The following is a 22,926-nucleotide window of genomic DNA, read 5'->3' on the forward strand; positions in this document are numbered from 1 at the left end:
AAAAATGCAGTTTCATGTTCTCTAAACTATTACATGATTCATATCTACGTTTAGGTCTTATATGTAAGAGAAGAACAACGACCATAATAATGGTTTTTTTATATTATAATTAATATTTTTAGCAACAGACATCTATTCTGAAGTTCTTTGGTCTGAATTTAGGTGTTTTTCTATTTTTTCAGTTTCTTTATGATAAGCATGTATTAAAAGCGCGAGGGTAATAAATCTAATTTTTAAGACAAATATCTTACCAAAGGAACACCTTTATCTAAAAAACAAATAAAATATACAAAATAAAACCACATTCAAATGGAATTCACAACTATACTTATATTCAATTTACAATGTCTATGGTTCTTCCAATAACTCACAAAGTCTTTATTTAATTCTATATTCTCAAAAGATCTATCAGTATACATGCGTCTTGTCACACATTTAACACAATGGACACATTTTTACAACAAATAAATTTTCAAACTCATCCTAATAAATTATGTTTCATATTCAGGGCCGTTTAAATTAATTTAGTAATACATTACCTTGATCGTTAAATTCTACCTCGATGCATATTTCATCAACATTAATTCTGAAAACATTAACATAACGTTTTAAGTAAATAGTTTCAATGAAATCAGTAGATTTACAAAAATGTAAGAATAATGTTTATGATGAAACAGACAACATTAAAACTGCATGCTCCCAGATAAGCAAAACTATTTACAGAAAGCACACTGAACATTTTAAGAAAAGTAATATGAAACGTGTATGCAACTTTTGACTGATTTTGCAGTATCTATCACCATATTTCTACTGGGTGACCAGTGACTAACGAACTAAGGGCTATTATTCCGTATTATTGTCCATATTGGTAATTTTATTAGATTTTAGTGTCGTTTGCAATCTTTATATTACTTCCATTATTCATCTTTATTTCACTATTGAATTCTATTTTAAAATATTTCATGAAAATAGGCATAAATTTAGAGGCGTGCTGCTTTAAACTGATGGTGGTGTGATACAAGAAATATACATATCATATTCTAAATAACACAAAGGATATGGTAATAGTCTGCGTTCGTCCGTCCCACAACTTAAACTCGGATAATAACTGTTCCATTTCTGGTTATTGAGTAATTGCCCTTTGATTTTATAAATTATGAATTATTGCCTATTAGTTATATTTCATACTTAATCATTTTCTATGGTTATTTATTGTCCGGTATGTAACGTAAAAAGTATTTGAAATATCAATTTGAAAGTTCATAGCTGAAAAGATTTCATTTAGGAGGATTTCAATGATAACTTTACAATTATTTTTTGTCCGGAGCATTAATACTTTTTGTCATATTGATTTTCACTAGAATGACACTCATCAATAATTTTAGTTATTGTTATTTTCCTTTGATATTATCATGCTCATTATACAGAGCATAACTCGAAAAGAATTTGAGGTATCAACTTGGCTATTTGTTCAGAGATGGCTGCGCTTTGTGAACGTTACCATGCATTGTTGTTCTCTGTTCTCATTTTTAGCTCGTTTATTCGATAAGAATAAGTAGAGCTATTGTAGTCACCCGAGCGTCGGCGTCGGCGTAACCACTTATGTTAAAGTTTTTGTAATACCTCAAATATTTTCAAAGTCCATTGACATATGGTCCTTCGGGATCATTGATGCTAGCACTATTAAGTGTTGAGAATTGAGTACCGCTCAAGCCGGTGCTAGGGGTGTGAGGGATGTTGCACATATTTATTATCCCTCATGTACAGACTCAATCAAACCGAGTCTGCAATTCTTATGTAATTTTGTTGTGATTAATGCTTCCGAGGGATCACTTTGTTTCCAGATTTTTATACTTCACAACAGCAGGTGTCAAGTGCTGTGTGGCAGCTGTAAAAAGTTGCCCCGTACTTCACTTCAGTGTTGTTATATTTTTCTGGTCCTTCGGGATCATTGATGCAAGCACTATTAAGTGTTGAGAATTGAGTACCGCTCAAGCCGGTGCTAGGGGGCGTGAGGGATGTTGCACATATTCATTATCCCTCATGTACAGTCTAAAACAAACCGAGTCTGCAGTTTTCATGTAATTTTGTTGTAATTAATGCTTCCGAAGGATCTTTTTTTCCGGATCTTTATACTTCAAAACAGCAGGTGTCAAGTGCTGTGTGGCAGCTGTAAAAAGATGACCCGTACTTCATTTCAGTGTTATTATATTTTTCTGGTCCTTCGGGATCATTGATGCCAGCACTATTAAGTGTTGAGAATTGAGTACCGCTCAAGCCGGTGCTAGGGGGCGTGAGGGATGTTGCACATATTCATTATCCCTCATGTACAGACTCAATCAAACCGAGTCTGCAATTCTCTTGTAATTTTGTTGTGATAAATGCTTCCGAGGGATCACTTTGTTTCCAGATTTTTATACTTCACAACAGCAGGTGTCAAGTGCTGTGTGGCAGCTGTAAAAATTGCCCCGTACTTCACTTCAGTGTTGTTATATTTTTCTGGTCCTTCGGGATCATTGATGCCAGCACTATTAAATGTTGAGAATTGAGTACCACTCAAGGCGGTGCTAGGGGGCGTGAGGGATGTTGCACATATTCATTATCCCTCATGCACAGACTCAATCAAACAGAGTCTGCAATTCTTATGTAATTTTGTTGTGATTAATGCTTCCGAGGGATCACTTTGCTTCCAGATTTTTGAAACTTTGCATACTTGTTAACCATCATAACCCTAACCTGTAAACAGGAGAAAATAACTCTATCAAGCATTTTGACAGAATTATGCCCCTTTTTCGACTTAAAATTTACGTTACAGTTTTTGTAATACCTCAAATATTTTCATAGTCCATTGACATATGGCCTTAAAACTTTGCATGTACTTGTTGACCATCATGACCCCAAACTGTAAACAGGAGGAGGTAACTCTATCAAGCATTTTGACAGAATTATGCCCCTTTTTCGACTTAGAATTTACGTTTAAAATACCTCAATGTTGCACTTATTCATTATCCCTCATGTACAGACTCAATCAAACCACTCTGCAATTCTTAAGTTATTTTGTTGTGATTAATGCTTCCGAGGGATCACTTTGTTTCCAGAATTTTGAAACATGTTGAAATTTTATACTCTTCTTTGAGACCATTATAGGACTCTCTCCAAGGCCTATAACTGTAATATGGATTTAAAGAATTTAAAAAATTGCCTTTTCCTTTACTGAGAAAATTTTACCTTTCAATCAAGACTTTTTTTACTATCAAGCACTAAGAACAGTCGAGCGTTTCTGTGCTACAGACGGCTCTTGTTTTAAATGTGGTGTGAAACCCCTTACGGGAGAATGTATTGTATACAAATTATAACGCTGCCTTCCATAATTTTTAGTTACTAGTTTACTTACTGTTCATGCTTAATGTTGACCTAAATATGTTTTGAAAAATATCTGAGATATCAACTAAAATCTTCAGGGTTAGGGTGAATAGATCTTATTAGGGAGAGAAACAGTGCACAAAAGATATGCCTCTCCTATTTATATTTTCTTCTCACTTTGTTATTTTTCAAGCTTCATTTTTGTCCAAACATAACTAAAAACTAAAACAGTTTTTGAAACCAAATGTGGACACATCTAATAAAGAAGCAGTCCACCACAATGAAAACTAATTCTTACAAAAGTTATTTCATTCTTATCTTACACTTTGTTTGTCCAGACCATAACTCATAACGCTTAAGAAATATTAATTCTAACCTTAACTGGAGGATAGATAACAGTAAGAAGGTATGCAATTGACAAAAATGACAATTCTCCTCATTTTTTTCTTTAAGAGTTCTTGCTCTTTGTTCTCATTTTTTATTTTACATTTTATCTTTAAAAATAACATTCGTATTGTTTTTTTCATCCTTAATTTGCATTTTACAGGCGATTACTCAATTATTTGAAAGAGATATTAGCTTGAAACTTCATAGGTGAATAGCAGGTGAATAGCTCTCATGTACCAATTTTCAACCTTTTGGGTTATTGGCCTATGATATCATGCTCTATTTGTTTTATATTGAGGAATTACTCTTAAATCTTGAGTATAAAATATATATAAATACGGACTTATGTACTGAATATACCTTTGTTGCAAATTATTTGCTGTTGTTTGTAAGCAAAGTCTACGTTTCCCTCCAGGCGGTCCTTTCATACACGTTTGGAAATAATGTAAAGAGTTGAGAGAATTGTTTGCAGCAATGGTTATCTTTGAAACAATACTCAGGTCACTGTCTGTGAATCCTAAAGTTGGTCTATACATGAAAATAAACTACTTATTACAATGTAAATCATTTAAACATATTCTACAGACATGAAACATTAAAGTTGATTTTACATGATAAAACACAACAAACCAAAAGGGTTTTGAAACTAAATACATTTTAATTTAGGAGAAATATCATAATTTGAAATGCAATAGAGCTCTTTAAAAATAACTTGTTTTAAATTAGGTCAATACAACCGTTAGAATCTTACGGTGTATTGCCGTCGCCATGGAAAGGAACAACTACACAGCAACGGATTGGGTCATCACAGTTAACATGTTTTGGCACTGCAGCATAGATATCGAAGGACTGATTGGCTACAACTGTTCCGTTAAGCAAATTGCTTATTCCCTGTAGGCTCATCGTTTTATTAACGGCTGAAATATTAAAGTATGTTTCACAAAAACAAACCTTTCGGGGATGCTCATATTTTAAGGACGATAAACATTAGATCAATTAACTAAAAGATGTATTGCATTATATTTATCATTAGTTTTACATGAGAATAATACAATGAAAATGATGTTTTCTGTTGCACTACCATAGAATATTACAATGTTTATCGTTTAGATATTTTTTCAAGCAGGTCAATGACCTGAAATATGCAATGTAATCAGCGCGATCAAAATCAAAATATTTTCCATGAAAATAATGACCGAGAATCTATATATGTGCTATTCAAAGAATCATTGTTAATACAACTTACGTAAATTACAGTCATTGCCTTTAAATCCTTGGGCACAAACACATGATGATTTAAAAGGGATGGATATAAGGTCGGAAATACATTTCCCACCATTTTTGCATATTGCACCGCTACACGGATATTTCACTAAAATTAGAAAATTGTCATGTATAATATTTATCGTAGTTGCGAGTGAACTTGCGACCTAATACATACATTTGAGATTTTAATATACCATGTATTGAGCAGTCAATCGAAATTCAAAATAAAATTTTATCTACATGTAGATAAAGAATACCTTCGTTTGATAAGTCTGTTACGGCTTTTATTGTATAACATCTGCTTTCACCTCGTTTGCTGTAAATTATATAACTATCAAAGTATATATTAAAATGAGATATTTTTATCTGACTAACTAGTCTGTAGTGTCAATCGATATCGCCAAATTATTAAATTAATTAATGAACCAGAAAAATTAAACAACATTAGTGAACTAATTTTATCGATGAGAAGCAACACTGAAGATATTAGAATTCGATACTCAAAATTCACTTCAATTTTTAATATTTGTAGGAGGAATCGAGAATTATGAAAAATCTTTTAATTGTTTACCCTGGAAATGAAACTTGGAAACACAATTTTTTCGTTTCTTTAGCTGTATATAGGACATCAGCGACACAACTGTCAGTCTGGTATATTGATGAAAATATGCGAACTTCATTGGCGTCACTTAAACCGGTCTCTGACACCGTTGGACTGCAAATGAACATTTAATAAAAAAGAAAATTATTCATAAGTACATAACATCATAACGTAAGATAAAAACCACATATAGTCTAAGACTGAAAAATAACTATGAAAGACAGGAACAGCAAATTCATTATGCCTGGCGATTCGAATCTTTTTTGTGTGCATAAGTACATCTCTATATATAGAAGCCGTATTCATTCTAGTTAAGATTATATCGAATACTCATCCACCATATCAACGCTATCGTATAGTTACAACTTTTAAATGTTTAGTTTTAAGAGCAAGAAATTTGCTAAACTGCTAGTAACATTACTTATATATTTCGTTACCATTTTCCAGCCACTCCAAAGTTGTCTCCGTTCGTCGAATATAAATCTATATGGCACGACTTGCCTGTCTGGCAAATAATTGTTGAGTCGTCCAAGATGGTTGGGTCCAGAAAATGTGGTTTTGCCTTTGATATTAATAACAATAAATGTATTTTGTATAATTAATTTGTTATTAAAGTATTTAATTATTTAATTATTATTAAATTTATAAACCCACAATCGCTACATACATTTATTTTTCAAAGCCAGCATTTAAAACACTCTTTACTGTTTTAAATATTGTAAAAATATTAAACAAGCAACAGTATCGAAACATAACTGTTTACTTATCATATCTTCAGTATGTCTGTTAAACAAATACAAAATAACAAGAGCCGGTTGGAACCGAATAGGTTTGGACACAGAAAAGTACACCTGTTGAAGTTTCAGTGTTTTGTCCCGGACAAAGTTCAAAGTGCAATTATTCTAAAACTAGATAAGGCTGTTCTTTGCACTACAGTTTTACTTAATTAGATCTATCTACCGACTTAGTTTCTTGTTGATACATATAATAGTTCCATGGCTATGTCACGGACAAAGTTTATAATGTAAAATTGAAAAGGTCAATAACTCCAAAACCAGGCAAGGCAGAGTTACGGTTTTTTTCACTGCACTTCTATTTAATAAGATCTATCTACCTACAAAGTTTCTTGTTGATACCTCTTATGTTTCCAGAGCTATCTTTCCGACAAAGTTTAAAATGTAAAAAATGAACAAAGGGCAATAATTCCAAAAATAGGGAAAGAAGAGTTTTGGATTTTTTTGCAATGGAACTTTAACCAGATGATAACAATTTACCTGCAAAGTTACATGTTAATATCTCTTATAGTATTTGAGTTATGTCCCGGGAAAGTTTAAAGTGTAAAACTGAAAAAGGTCCAACATTCGGCAGAGCAGTTACGATTCTTTTGCATTGCAGTTTTATTAAATGAAATCTATCTGTCTACAAATTTTCTTGTTGATACTTTTTATTGTTTCAGAGCTATGTCCCGGACAAAGATCAAAGTAAAACAAGGGTTTTCAGGTTAACAAGATTTTTCTAAAAGGGGAGGCAATTCAAAAACTGTGTAAAATCGATTTCACTCTGCCGAAATGCCCTCTACCACACATGCAGTTTAAACAAATTATATCTAAGGGCTTTAAGGTAATGCCCCGGAAAAGATTTTTCTAAAACGGGAAATTATTCAAAAAAGGGAAAATAAAGTGGTTCTTTTGCACAGCAATATGCCTCAATGCCCTCTACGATTGTGTGCAGTTTAAACAAATTATAAGATAAGGCTGCGACTATATGCTCTCCAGTTTGCATAAAAAAACTTCTTACCGTGTCTATCTGTTGCCTGTTATCATCTACAACATATAAACAACATAGATAAGTAACATACATACTAATGAATTTCAATTTCAAGATTGTATCTTTTAAAATGATATTCAGTTCTTTTTTATTTAACAAAGTTAAAGGCCCAGTTATGTTTTTTTTTACATAATACATTCATTTTTCATGTATCAATTAATATTTTTTTCATAACACACCTTACAAAATAATTTTTTATACATATCTTTTTGTGTTACTTGACATTTTTAAATAATTTCAAAGAGTTTAAACGTGATTCTCTTTACAAAAAAGGATATAATATCTTAAACAAGATAAAGTTTCGTTTGATAATCAGTTCTTGATTTACTTAACAATAGACCTCATTAGCGAAGATTCAGACCAATGTCAACTGGATAATATCCTTACCTGAAACTGTCGCTGTAACACACATTTCGTTCTTTGTTTCACTGCAAATAGATAAGAAATACAATAAATAAAAAATGTCGAATAGGTTATCAAATTTATGTTCTACCAAAACATTATAAAATGAAGTTAACTTTACTGTATTAAAATATAAAATGACGCGAGGATTTTTACGATTATTAAAATGTAATCCTACCATTATTCCAAATTATTCAACATTACTAGATTAGAGCTATAAATGAAGTAATTCCCTGATTTGATCATGAAAAATGAAATAAACATTACTAGTTTAGTTTATACAAATTTATTTTGGTTCGATAGTGTCGGAAGCTATAAGCTTATTGAAACACTCGAATCCGAGCCTGAACCAACCAGTACAAAGCAAGCACTGTAAATTTTTCTCGCTCAAGGAAACAACGGCTGGTCCCTGACTGGATTTGAACCCCCTTAGATTACTAGTCCGACGTGTTAACCACTCGGCCACGCCGCCATTCTAACATTACTAAATATTATGATTAAAAATGAACATAATTATTTAAATTTGTTATGAAAATACAATAAACATCTATCACTGGATAAAATCATTTTATGAATAAACGAATCATATTTAAAATTGATCTTTTAATGCAGTTAGCATTTCAAAAATTTAATATTATTAGTATGATATACATCTTTCACATTGTTTTGTTGGGTGCGGGTGTATGAGACCCAAACTAATCAGAATAAAGGAAACACTACTGAAGTAAATCATTATAACGAATGAAGCAAAACATACATGATTCGATCATTGTAAAAATTGAAGTTAACACCACTTAATCAGACTACTTTAAGCACGTATGAATAGCTTGAAAAATAAAAATAGTGATACTAGATAAGACATAAATTTAATACAGCTAAATAAAATTGTTACGTAATGTACCATCTCGTTTGCCCGTCTGTACATTAATAAAGACATGAAAGGCCCTTTCAGAACTACCGACACCAAATTACTACTTTCATAAGAGAATCCAACACAACTGTTGAATGCGAACCCACAGCAGTGAGAGACCAATAGTTTGAAGTTAACGACGTTATCCATTCAGCTAAAGACGCCCTCTAGAAGTAAACATTACTTTATCAAACCGAGCCTGCAACATTTTCAATGTTGCCGTGTTGGCTTTCTTTAGGGATTCTGTATTTATCTATTTTATGATCACATCCGTGTTATTTGTGCCGTGTGGCGTCTGTGAAAAGTCTCCCCGTACATTTAATCAATGATGTTATATTTTCGATCCTTGAAGATCGTTCAGCACGACATTTTTGTTGTGCTTGTGGTATTTTTAGTTTCAACTCTTCGGCATTTTCTAGTTGGGTGGTTCCAATATTCCTACTTGAATAATGTTGAATCACCCTTAGGATATGTTGCCTGCTTTTTAAATTTGTCTTTTGACGTCTTATCTGTGATACGCAGGCTTCATAACCTCTGATCCCCTTTCAAAATTCCATTTTATTTAGTTCCGCCCATTGTTTTCTCGTTTAGGGCACACGCTTTTTATTAATTGGGGACCATACGCCGCTTTTCATGGAATGACATGGAAGTGTCACATTGAAGGTTCCATGATAACCGCCGTATGAACACATCTGCGAATGTTTCTAAATTCAAAATTTTACTATTTCATGTTTAAATGTTGAATTCTGCTTAAGCCGGTGCTAGGGGGCGTGGAAGGTAACTTGCACTTTCCAATACAGTCCATGAACAGGCTCAATCAAACCGAGCCTGCAACATTTTCAATTTTGCCGTGTTGGGCTTTCTTTAGGGATTCTGTATTTATCTATTTTATACAATTGTTTTGAAATGATGTTAATATTGCCTAATTAATGAATGTAAACAGTTGTTTCTTCGTTCATATATACATGAAATAAAGAAATTATAATTGAATCGTGAATTATTAAATTCAGGAGCAAATTAGTCTTCGGAAATCAAAACAAAACATCTAAAATATGTAACGATAATGTTAAACGCCAATACAAATAACAAGTGGTTGAATTTTGTCAGAGATATTCTTAATTTCACGGTTACACCTTTTTTGGATGCACATAAATACCAGTAACTTAATTATCAGTTTTTACAGAAATGGAATAGCCAAGTGAATTCTTCGTCAACTAACTTACAAAAACGACGTTAAACCTGAACACTATATAAAACATTTACCAAGTCATTTGAGAATGTCTGTATTTCATAAATTACCGGTTGAAACGGGTCGATGGTACAACTTTCACGTCTTACATAAAATAGAAATGCGTTTTGTGCCCATCAAGCAAAATCGGCGACGAATCTCACTATTTATTTAAATGTCCCTATTTTTAGTCAAGCCAGAATAAATAAAATCCCGAAAACTTATAAGAAGAGACCAAACTTCCCGAAAAAAAAAGTTCTACTTTTGTTATTGCTAAGATTTTTGAATACAAAAGTATCACAGTGATTTTTGTCTTATTCTTAAATTACAATCTTTTCAAATTCAAATGAAATCATAGTCTCAGATTGAATGCAATAGATTTCTATTAAATGACATGCTCAATGCATTATATTGACATTTGAATATTTGTGTATCATAGTTATGTTACTCTTCTACATAATGTAATATTATTTGAATCAACTGATTATGAACATGTATATGATTATACTCTTTAAAACTTGCTGAAGTATATATGTACACATTTGGTCAATTATCTGTACAGAACATTTCAGACTGTAAATTATTTATCCTGCATTAAAGCTTTCTCATGAATAAAGCAATCTTGATTCAATTCTGCTATGAACTTTGATTGTAAGTGTTAAAAGTTTTACTGTCCTGTGCTAGGATTAAATGAATAAATGTTAAATCATCTTGCCAAGAATTGTGCCAAGAGTTTTCATATCAAAAGTACTTAGTGATCTGAAAAGTCTTTTGTCTTTTCTAGTCATGTATTGTATGATTCAAAGCTTGCATTTGTATACATTTCTTAGTCAAATTTTGAAGTACGCGAGCACTTTTGTTCGTGATTTTAGATAACGCGCTGAAAGATCTTCGGTCTTTGCCTCGCATATTTAAGATTTTCTATTAATGAAAAATCTTGATTCGCGTGCGATAAGAAAATTGATAGTAAAATTTGTAAAAATTACGTTTTAACAATTTAATGATTTCATTTGTCCTGTAAGATCTTAAATAACCTTACAAGAAAGCCTGAAACATTTACAATTTTGCCGTGTTAAACTATCTTTAGGGATTCTTATTTTCTCTATTTTATCGCCACATCAGAGTTGTTTGTGCCGTGTGGAGGCTGTAAAAAGTCGCCCCGTACATTCAGTCAGAGATGTTATATTTCCGACCCTTAAAGATCGTTCAGCACGACGTTATTATTGTGCTTGTGGTAATTTAGTTCTTTCTATCCGGTTGTTTTCTTGTTGGGTGGTTCCAATATTCCTCACTTGAATACTGTTGAATCACCTTTAGTATATGTGGCCTGCTTTTTAAATTTTTCCTTTGATATGCAGGCTACATAACCTCGGATCCCCTTTCAAAATTCCATTTCATTTAGTTCCGCACATTGTTTTCTCGTTTAGGGCACACACTTTCTTTTACTTGGGAACCATATGCCGTTTTTTTAGGGAATGGAACTGAAGTGCCACATCGAAGGTTCCATGATAACCGCCATATGAACACATCTGTGGCTGTTTCAAAATTCAAAATTATTCCAGTTCATGTTTAATGTTGAATTCTGCTTAAGCCAGTGCTAGGGGGTGTTGACGGTAGTTTGCACTTGTCAGTACCGTTCATGAACAGGCTCAATCAAACCGAGCCTGCAACATTTTCAATTTTGCCGTGTTGGGCTATCTTAAGGGATTCTTATTTTTTCTATTTTATTCAATTTGCTTTAATAAGATACCTTATTTATCTAGAGAAAAAGCTTACTGCTAATTTTACACATTGTATTTTGTGTAGTTGTTGCATACGAAAACTACTGTTCCCACCCGTCACTTATAATACTCTCATCATAGCTATAGTCATTTAATATTTTATTGGATATAGCTTGAAAATATGATTAAAACGCCCATATGTAGACAAAAACCTTTTTATCATGTTGTTATGTGACCTGATTGTAAATAAAAGTATTTGTTATTGTTGTTGTAGTTATTATTCAGTATCTAGTAAAATCATTGTAGTCAAAATGGTAATTAAATTATATCATTAAAAATATAAACATCATTTGATTATTATAGCCGAGAAGTAAATGAATGAAATGATAACAACATGACATTATCTGTTTTTCAAAAACTATAAAATATTTATAAAATAAAGAAATTATAAGTAAGATAAGTATTAACATCAAGTGAACAATGCCTAATAAGATCATTAATAAAATAAAGAAAAAAGTATATGATAAAGACAACTATCGTTATCTAGACATCGCGTTTCGCGATTTTTTTGTTATCTCGATCAGAAGTCTCAATTTTTTTTTCTTTCTTTGTAAAGATCTGTATGAACTATATTTTTTATCTCGAATTTTGTAAATAGTTCGTTGGTTTTAAGACTTATCTTTAAAAGACCTTATAATTATATTCTTATGGTGACATATTTAATATTTCGAAAATAGAAGATCACACAATATTAATTAAAACATAGTAAAAACTCAAAATAGCTGACTCGGTTTTTCAGACTGTCAGTTCATTGGAAATTGTAAGGCGTACAATATGTAAAACAATAACTTAAGCTGTATTCAATTATCAATACAAATAAGCATTTGAATAAATGATCCTGAAGGATAAGAAAAATATAACAACAGAGAAATAAATTACATAACAAACTGTTGTTGTGAGTATATATATCTTGATGAAATGAGATCCCTTGACAGCATTGAAAAGTCATTTCTCTCCGGGCTGGTATTTAAAACTCTTTCTTTGATCTCTTTCTGAAATGTTGTCTTCTATAATTTTCTACCAGCAAATATAAATATATAAAATAACCTTTCAGTTACATATTAAGTGCAGAGCCTAGAAACTTACCTGTGAACATTTATTTGAAGGCAAACTTTAAACGATCCTTTTTCTGAGGGATTAAGTTTAATCGATCCCAATGTAACTGTATTTGAATTAGCTGAAGCTGCATACGATGGTTCATGCGCCGATAATCTTGGATCAGCATAACCCAGTGAAACTTTAAATCTAGATTAATAATTTGAAATACCTGTTAATCACACATGAGATAAGCTTGCTCATATTGCATTAAATTTGCAAGCACATTTTAATTTTTTAAGATGTCTACATTATTTAAAGCACGATTGTCCTATGCCATAAATCAATATGTCTGCAGTATCCATAGTTATACAGGGTATCCTTTTTGAATTATTGTTGAGGAATGACTTACATACCGACAAAGAACGAGCAACATGATGGAATATGTATTTTATTGAGGCATATTTCATCCAACAGTAAACCACATAGTTATCGCGTAAACTATCTGACTAACTAGTTAGGTTTTGAGTTACCAAGATAAACAACAGATATCTATCAGAATACTAGATATGTTCGTCAAAATAACTAGTGAGTTAGATAATAAACTCGATAATTATATAGTTAGCTGTTGGCAAATATATGCCACCATAGCATTGCATTTTAACAGTAAAAAAATGTTAGAGGCATAAAAAGTCTTACGGCTTTCCATCGTCAGATATAATTTCGAAAGGGAAATAACATAATCTGCCAACATTGCACTTTATTTCAGTCGGAATCCCTAGATCTCCAAAAAAACTCTGAAAATATTATTTACAATGTTTAAGAAAAGAGATAAAGGCAATTATGTCTAAAAGTTTCTTTTTTTGTCATTTGTTTATAATTGCCCAGCATTTTAATTTGTAAATAACACAAAAGTTATAAGTCGATACTCATTATATTTTTAAATTTTAATTTATGTTTTATCTATTGTTCATGTATGTCATAATAAAGTTACATAGTACTATACCTTCAGCGTCTACGATTAAGTTTTTCTAAGATCAAGGCCTCTCGGTAACCTTTTATTATTTTACATAGACTGGCATTTATATGTGTCAAGAATTATTTTCTCAAGTCTTATAGGTTGGTTTTGCCATTTTCCAAATACAACTAGATTATATAGCCTCTTAAATCTTTATCTATCAATATCATGATATTTACTTTAAAAAATGTGTGTTTTCTCTACAATATCACAAAAATAACACAGAATTTTTTTTTAAATTTTAACAATTTTTTTAAGAGTTGAGAATTGAGTATCGCTCAAGCCTGTACAGGGGCGTGAAGGATGTTGTACTGAGTCTGCAATTTTGATGTAATTTTGTTGTGATTAATGCTTCCGAGGATCACTTAGTTTCCAGATTTAAGGTCACACTTAGTCAATTTGTATCAATTTAAAAAATGTGTGTCCGCTCCGCTTTGTATCTTTTGATCAGAAAGAAAGTGATTTATTTTGCAGAAATATTGCTTATAATGAGACAGTGTGCAAAACACATGTTTTGGGCTGTCTGACATCAAAATTGACTTAATAAAGATAAGTTTAAATGATAATCATAAAATGTCATGTTTAAGGCAATTTACCAAAATAACCATTCCTCAACTTTATATTCTTTTTAAGGGTATGATTTGTTACATGTCAGGGGTCCGTATTCTCATTGCCTAAAAGGGCGGATGCACCCTTACTTAACTTAGAACAAACACACACGCAATATATCAAAACTTAAATATTTTATTTATGGCATCTCATACCAGTCTTATATGGAAGTAGTCTGTTTTTCATTTAGTTCTAGTATACGTTGTTAGAATATGCCAATAAGCAATATGATATATGTTTCTGGTAAAGTTAAATACAATTCATATTTATATCCATGTATGTATAAATAAAATTTAAAAAAAAAGCTTCTTATACAGTTGATTTCATTCCTCTACAGAATTGCCATTTGGCATATTCAATAAATTGTAAAATACGTTAATCTGAACGTACATGTGAGGGTCCACTTGCTAACGAGGACGAACTTCCATCTGGAAAAGGTAAAAGTAAGTAATGCAGAAATTAAAAAAAAAATAATCTAAAACGAAAAGAAAGGCAATTATAATTTATAAGGAATAAGAATTGTTTTCTGTGTACTTTTATTTTGTTTCGTATTTTCAAATTTATATCATATAACACATGGCTGAAATAAATTCTTACCTTGAAACAGAATGCCTAATCCTGGATTTGACTTCGGGATACAAATTCATTTTCTAGTTAACAGTATCATTAACACACGTGCATATATCATATATATACATGTAGTTTACAAAAAAAGAAAACTATTTATAAGCTGACCGTTATTTCAACAAAATATAAGTTCTAATATAAGATACCTTCATCACATTTGTCTCCGAAGTAGCCTTTTTTACAGTAACATCTCGGTGTTGAAGGTATATGTCCATCACAAAACCCGCTATTCTTACACCGTATCAATTGGCAGCCTTTTTTCTCTAAAAAAATATCATAATTAATATTCCAGAGTAGTTTTCATTCATGAATTATTTTTAGAATGGAATGTAGAAGATACGTAGCGACCCATATTTTTACCCCCTTCCCATTTCACGCCTACAGCCCTTATCCTATTAATTCCTATATGGTCCCGTTTTAGTTTATATTATTTCACATTATATGTCCCACTCTTTTCACCTTTATGTCCACTCCATGTTTTTGTTTGGTGCCTTCTGGGTACCCTACTTGGATGTGTCGGGGGGCTACGTCCTGTGAACTTTGCCTTTGCCTTGTTGATCTTTATTCTTGTGTTTTAAGCTATTTGAAACAATGTATGCACATATTGTAATTTCGATAAAATTGGCAAAATAACAGTTTACTTACCTTCAACATGATCTTTTGATTTTACATTCAAGTTAAAGCAACGTTTTTCACCGACGTTAGAAGATCTGAAAAAAGATACCAAACGAATTAATAACAAATTTAAAAGGTTCAAGCGAATGCCACTTACTTATAGATTTTATATACATTTTTTATATAAGTAAAGCAAATATGTAAATTTATTTTAAGAATATTGATTTATAACTTTTCGATTTTCCCGGCTTTGTGTGCTATTCAGCTGTCGGACTGTAATTTATTAATCAAAATAATTCACAAACGCCATAGTGTTATAAGAAAATATAAGTTTATCTAGAAGACATAATCAAATTAAATGTCATTCCCTTCTTTGTCGATTTCAATTTTAGACATAGCATAACTTACCCGGTTAAGCTTAAAGTAACACAAAAACTTTCTGACTGAATTCCGTTAGTAGCATGTGGAAGTAAAGAGATATCGACGGAACAATTTCCAAAACTAGTCTGTCCTGGGATACATGATTCACATGTTGTAAATATATGATAGTTTGAAATCTCTGTGCTTTCTGTCGGTGTTAATGTAACGCTTGATAAATAGAAAGGTGTTCCTAGTTCAGCAGTATATACATTTCACTTGTTTCTTAAAAAATGTCATAAATCATTTATCAAGCATATTTTGCAATGCATTGTTACTGAAATAAACTTTAGCACGCGTTGCAAGATTGTGTATTAATATAATAACGTTAAACCCTTTAACCGTAAAATTATTAAATAAATCTTTTAGAATTTGGTATCTACAAGTTCAAAAAGTTCGTTGACTGCGGCTCTACTGTTCACATCTTTTATTTTGCATACACGATTTTACAAGAGACAAATTTTGGAGCATGTCCTTAAAATACAGTGAAAAAACACAACAACAATGAAATGTGTTTACAAATAACAATCCTGTGAAAATTACAAGTAACAAGGAGTAAGCGAACCGGCGCACGCTAATGATAAAACAAAATGACGTCCTTGACGTAGAAATTTTAATTAAAATGTTACCAGCGTCATTGCTTATGAAAATACATGTTCGTGTGTTCTATATCGCCAAAATAATATAACCATAACCATTTCTCTGTTTATTGTGATGTAGCAAGATAGAAAATGGTCACAGTTTCCTTCGATTCTCCGAATAAGGAACATAGAGCTGACCATTTTCTTTATCGCGATTTTGAGTAATCCCGACACTTTACGGACATTGCTATCAAGTTGATTCAATTGGTAATTTATAGTATCAATTTAAAACTACCATTGTCTGATCTTTAAACAATATGATTCTTAACAGTAAAAAAATATATATATTATTGACTGACAATTGTTATATGCGGTAAATCTAAGTCAGGGAAAATACATGCAATACATATAGTAGCTACATTTACCTATTGTTAATACGCATGCATCCTGATATAAATAATAAAATAAAATATTGTTTTAATTTAATTGTTTGGTCAGAATTGAATGTGTAGACCCGATGCAGCAATTAAACATGCCGGACAGCTCGCACACATTTCATAATGTCCACCCTCCTGTAAAACTTTTGTAATGATAATTCGCCTTTTTCTCCCTCCCCCTTTCTGTCTGTGATCATGTATTCGCCGGTTTTGAATCACTTGCGCCAGCTGAAACCGAGTGACCTGGTCGCCGACTCCTTGCCTTTTGTAAATTTAACCACCTCATATGAAGATGAAGGAGTATCCCCTAATTGATGGCAAAACTTCCCGAAAGTGTGAATTTCTAGTTTTTAAAATGGGCTTCGCATTTCGCAATTAACGCTACTGACCACTGCTGCTCAAAACTTGGTTTGTTTAGCCATTCAACGTCCAAATGACGCCAAATTTCGGATTCATATCATTTAAATATTACCAGTTGTTTACCCGTATTTTATCTGATGAAATAACCGTTCAATTTATTTCGACATTTGTTTATGTTTAAATATAATATGAAAATTTTGGCATGCGCCGATGTTGCGTTGCAATGAATAATGAAGTGCACATAGTTTGCAACGGATGTAAAAGTTTAAGATAAAAGTAAAACTTACTTTTAGAAATAAAAACACTAGTTCGAGTCATATCAATCAATGTTGTTTTTATATACCAAGTAAAAAATGACAGCAAAAGTCCACGAACTTTTTGAACGTACGTCGTATTTGTTAGTTCATACATATACTTTAGCACGCGAGGCAAAACTGCATTGACATAATAACGTGAAACCCTGTTACCATAAAGTACACCTTTTAGAATTCGGTATCTATGCTTGAATACTATTTATGAAGCTTTTATATTTCAATCTATTAATCAAATTCAACAATGGAAAATAAAAGAAACATGTATATTCTGTTCGGTTTTTCAAGAAAATGATTAAACATAAATATATATTTAGCTTTGGTGTAAACGTATTAGTCGTAAAAGCAATCTGTGTTTTTATATTTCAGAAAACAAATTGTAATAAAAAATGACATAAAATTTAAGTTATAAATAGTTATAATCTATGCAAAACACAAATGACTTAATATGGCAAATAAATTAAACAAGGTACCAATATGGAATGATGTGATGAAAAAAACATTTTAAAAATGGATTTTAAGCAAAATTAGGCCTTAATGAGCCTATAATGTAAAGACTTTAAGAATGGAATAAAAGCAAATTTTGGCCTTAATTAGGCTGAAAAGTGAAGTTAACTGTAAACGAAACGAATGTTTTCAAGTCGCAAAGACTTCTTTATAAATTATCTTAATTGAATAAAAAATTGTCTACTTTGTTTGATCACTCAAATGGCGATGAACCAAAGTGAACGGCGTACATAGTCATTACCATAACATTAATATTTTTATTTTATTTACTATCTGCCATACACTTAAATAACTCGTAAATGGCACAATTCGTGATGAATATTTATTCTTAGAATGATTGATAGTTTTATTTGATAAAATAATTACCATTTATCTTCATTGCCTTCCCCAGCGGTAATTTCATAGAGTACGTGGCAAGGTCTACCTTCTTGACATTCAACTTGAGTCTTATCAGGCATACTCGGGTATACAAAATGAGGGCGATCCTTAAAAATATTATTATTTAGTTACTGCAAATGAACTTATATGAAAAATTATATAAGCCTTATGAAAAAGGGTTATCTACATACTTGAATAAAATAAGCAATTAAAGACCCTGTATATTGTAATAAAGGATGTTACAACATTTAAGTGAAATTTTATATTTGTTTAATATTGTTCTTCTTAAACAATTTCCAAATATTCATGAATATGAAAAATATGTATTGCAGATGTTAAATCACATTATAAGTTATCATTTAAATGTATGCATTCACTTCTTATGAAACAAAAATTGGCTAAGACTTTGTCGTGATTAATTTCTGATCACCTCCCTTTATTTACATGAAATTGTAAATTCGTTAATTCGGTAATAGCTTTACAAATAAAGCTTTTTGGAACTTGATATAAAATAGAAAAAAAATAAGAATCCCTAAAAAAGTCTAAAACGGCAAAATTGAAAACAAGTGCAAACTACCGTCCACCTTAAAAAATTTAAGTTACATGATCTTTATGAAAGAAAATGTGAAAGGGTTACTTTAGTACACCACGTATAACAAATATAATCACAATTACAACAACAAAAGCATCAGTCATGTATAAACATCAAGTATTTTTAAGTCAAAATATACATCTTGTCTACATTGAAGTTCAATATCTTTAATATTGATTCATTATGAAGAATGATGCTTCTTACCGGTATTCCAAATAATGAAGACATATCTGAAAGAAGTTTCCAAGAGTAGTAAAATTTCACTCAAATGAATCAATAAATCAGGGTTGAAATGTTATCAGAGATAAAAAACTTTATAAAAATGTATAAACTGTTTATCCGAGGAGGCGTTAAGTCAATAAATCTTTTATTTCTTTTTTATAAATAGAAAGTAATTACCGTTAGAAATATTTACCGACGGTTACCGAAAATAAACATATTTTGATAATAACTTTTATTATACTATTTCGTACTCTTAAGAATATCATTAAGCATACATACCTACTGTCACAATGACTTTAAAGCATAACTCGTCCTGATTTACACTGAAAAAATATTCGCATTATTTGTAAATTGATTGCAAGAAACATGTTTTGAACAGTAAACTTTTAATATGTGACAATTCAAATAAGCTTTATAACTTTCTGCGTAATTGAGAGATAATACGATTCAGTTCTTGTAAAGAAAGTTTTTGTTAGACATATAGAATAAGGCATTTGACGCCAATTGTGTCATTAATTTTGTCATAAGTTTTCAAAGATGGAAACATGGCTGAGATTATAAAAGTAGGAGGCTTGAATCAACGCATGAAGAATGATTCATATTAGTATATAATTTAAGATTTGCACATTAAAGTTATCAAATAATTTTTTGTAATTGTTTACAGATTTTGTAGAAGCGCTGATGTTTAGATCTTATAAGTAAACATGTTTTGATATTTTAATCTTATTTGAGTGCAACATTTGTTGATGTTTAGATATTGTAAGTGCACCAAATGTTGATATTTAGATCTTATTATTTCACCATGTGTTAATATTAAGTCTTTATAGATGCACCATGTGTCTCGATTAGACTTTGTGGTATTTATAGTTTAACTTTTTGGCATTTTCTTATTAGATGGTTCCAATATTCCTTTTTGAATAATGTTGAATCACCCTTAGGATATGTTGTCTGCTTTTTAATTTTGTCTTTTGACGTCTTTCTGAAATATGCAGGCTTTATAACCTCTGATCCCCTTTCAAAATTCCATTTTATTTAGTTCCGCCCATTATTTTCTCGTTTAAGGCACACACTTTCTATAACATGGGACCATACGTCGCTTGTCACATTGAAGGTTTCATGATTACCGTCGAATGAACACATCTGCGGATAATTTTAAATTCAAAATTTTACCTTTTCATGTTTAAATGTTGAAATCTGCTCAAGCTGGTGCTAGGAGGAGTGGACAGTAGATTGCACTCTACAGTACCGTCCATAAACAGGCTCAATCAAACCAAGCCTGCACCATTTTTAACTTTGTCGCTTTGGACTTTCTTTGGAAATTCTTATTTTCTCTATTTTGTGTTGCTGATTAGACTTTATGAGTATGACATGTGTTATTATTGCTTATTCAAGTGAACCATGTGTTGAAGTTAACAGTTCATAAGTGTACCCTGTTTTGAAATCTATGTATAATATAAGTGTACCAACCGATGTTTAGATCTGATGAGTACACCATGTGTTGATGTTAAAGTCTTATTTGATGACACCATGTGTTGATGTTTAGATCTTGTAAGTTTACCATTATTTGATCTCTAGATCTAAGTCGAGTTTAACATCTGTTGATGTTTATATCGTATGTGTACATCACGTTTAGATGTTTTGATTTTTTTCAGTGCACAATGTGTTGACGTCAAGGCCTTTATTTAGTGCACTATGTTCCGTTGTTATCTGTGATATGCAGACTTCATAACCTACGTTTCCGTTTAAAAATTTCATTTATTGAGTTCCGATCATTATTTTCCTGTTTAGGGAACATGTAGTTCGTAAACAGAACATCACACGCTGCTTTTCATGGAATAGCACTAACGTATCTCGTAGAAGGTTCAATGATACCTGCCAATTTAACATATCTGCAGATGTTTAAAAATTCAAATTTGCATTACTTCAATGATCTGCTAAGGGGCGGGGACGGTGCCTTGCACTTTCCAGTTACGTCCATGAACAAGCTTAATAAAACCGAGCCTGAAACAATTTCAATTTTGTCGTTTTAGGCGTTCTTTAAGCATTAGGTGTTTGTCTTTTTAAGATTTTATTTTGTTATGTATGCAACATATTACATGTATATAATTCATATCTGACCAGTTGGTATTTCCAATATTATCATTGTTCTATTTTTAGAACATTAACTACATGTATGTACTAGAACTTTCTTAACTGTTGTAGAAAACTCATGCATTATATTTAGATAGAAACTTCTGGAATGTTCTTTATTGTTGAAGTTGCTAGATTATGATTACTTGAGAACATAATAGACCTTTCTGGAATTTTCTTAGTTAATATATATAAATTGACATTTTTCATTACCTTTACCTTTTAAGTCATCAGTGATGTTTTAAGTCATCAGTTACTTTTTAAGTCATCAATATATTTGGAGTATGGTCATTTTGAATATCGATTAACTAGTGTTAGTAAACCATACAAATACATGTAGTACAAATGTAGAAAAAGCCTTACGCATTTGCTTATAAAAAATATTACAACGAATATTATCACATAAACTGTAACTTGTATATAAATGATTTAAGCTTTACAATGAATTCTGTTCAAGTAAAGATAACTTAAGTTGAGTCTTATAAACATTTACCCAATTGTATCGAAGGACTGGATGCATACGTCCTTCACTCCTACTTCTTTAGGTATTAGATTGATACTGACTCGGGAGCAACCAGACTCATGTAAGTCCAATGTTTGAATATCTTTAACAAGAATTGCAGGATTGACATAACCAACGGCAATTTGAGGCCTGAAAAAAGATTAAAGTTACTTTTTACTACGAGAATCTTTACACATAGGTATGTATAGCAACATAACAAGCTTAGTTGCAAATTCCTGTATCTTACCTAGTTAAACCATTACTAAACAGTAAAGCAATGCCACATTGTTGGTATAAAACACACTCAAACTGCTTTGGCGTTGCTGCATCTATAAATGTCATCTGAAAATACAATTATTTACTGACTAGTATTTTTATTTATATTCATATTGTATTTGTTTAGGGATATCAAATAATGTCCCCTCTTTAAACATGATACATCACATCCATGGCTTCTAAATCTGCTAAATATTCGATATATTTCTGCCACGGGAAACCGCCCCAACAAGCAATTATTTGGTATATGATGTTATTTTACGCCCTTGTTAGATAAAATATCTACCAAACTGTCCAAGTGTGTCCAACAGTCAGACTGTAAGATCTGGTTTATAACTTAAAATGACAAAGTATTAATAATTATTTGCAAGAAGATATTTGTACTTTTCTTAGTATTAAAACTAGGTCGTCGAAAGAGGACCCTCCTCAATTTTCATTGATAATCATTTACACTTTACGCCTGTCGCAGATATTGCGATATACATGTATCTTAATATATTTCTATTTTTATCAAACATTATTTTCTTAGCAAGTTACATAATTA

The 22,926-nt window shown here is 31.3% G+C and overlaps 1 protein-coding gene across 1 annotated transcript in view; it reads right to left on the reverse strand.

The window, feature by feature from the left end:
* LOC132712939 (uncharacterized) overlaps window positions 1–22,926 on the reverse strand; it is a 46,409-nt gene that overhangs the window by 13,084 nt on the left and 10,399 nt on the right. Inside the window, exons 10-30 of the mRNA XM_060695377.1 lie at window positions 22,354–22,448; window positions 22,098–22,256; window positions 19,754–19,797; window positions 19,457–19,482; window positions 18,649–18,767; window positions 16,078–16,257; window positions 15,700–15,764; window positions 15,201–15,317; window positions 14,818–14,855; window positions 13,500–13,597; window positions 12,852–13,010; window positions 7,832–7,872; window positions 7,415–7,440; window positions 6,055–6,179; window positions 5,588–5,731; window positions 5,274–5,332; window positions 4,997–5,122; window positions 4,502–4,667; window positions 4,111–4,278; window positions 540–586; window positions 252–268 (exon numbers count right to left, since the gene is read on the reverse strand). Of these exons, the coding sequence (XP_060551360.1) occupies window positions 252–268; window positions 540–586; window positions 4,111–4,278; window positions 4,502–4,667; window positions 4,997–5,122; window positions 5,274–5,332; window positions 5,588–5,731; window positions 6,055–6,179; window positions 7,415–7,440; window positions 7,832–7,872; window positions 12,852–13,010; window positions 13,500–13,597; window positions 14,818–14,855; window positions 15,201–15,317; window positions 15,700–15,764; window positions 16,078–16,257; window positions 18,649–18,767; window positions 19,457–19,482; window positions 19,754–19,797; window positions 22,098–22,256; window positions 22,354–22,448 (2,019 nt within the window). The remainder of the gene's footprint in view (window positions 1–251; window positions 269–539; window positions 587–4,110; window positions 4,279–4,501; window positions 4,668–4,996; window positions 5,123–5,273; window positions 5,333–5,587; window positions 5,732–6,054; window positions 6,180–7,414; window positions 7,441–7,831; window positions 7,873–12,851; window positions 13,011–13,499; window positions 13,598–14,817; window positions 14,856–15,200; window positions 15,318–15,699; window positions 15,765–16,077; window positions 16,258–18,648; window positions 18,768–19,456; window positions 19,483–19,753; window positions 19,798–22,097; window positions 22,257–22,353; window positions 22,449–22,926) is intronic.

The sequence above is a fragment of the Ruditapes philippinarum genome, unplaced genomic scaffold, assembly GCF_026571515.1.
Source record: "Ruditapes philippinarum isolate M1 unplaced genomic scaffold, ASM2657151v2 ctg2500_1_1_1_1, whole genome shotgun sequence".
Classification (NCBI taxonomy): Eukaryota; Metazoa; Mollusca; class Bivalvia; order Venerida; family Veneridae; genus Ruditapes; species Ruditapes philippinarum.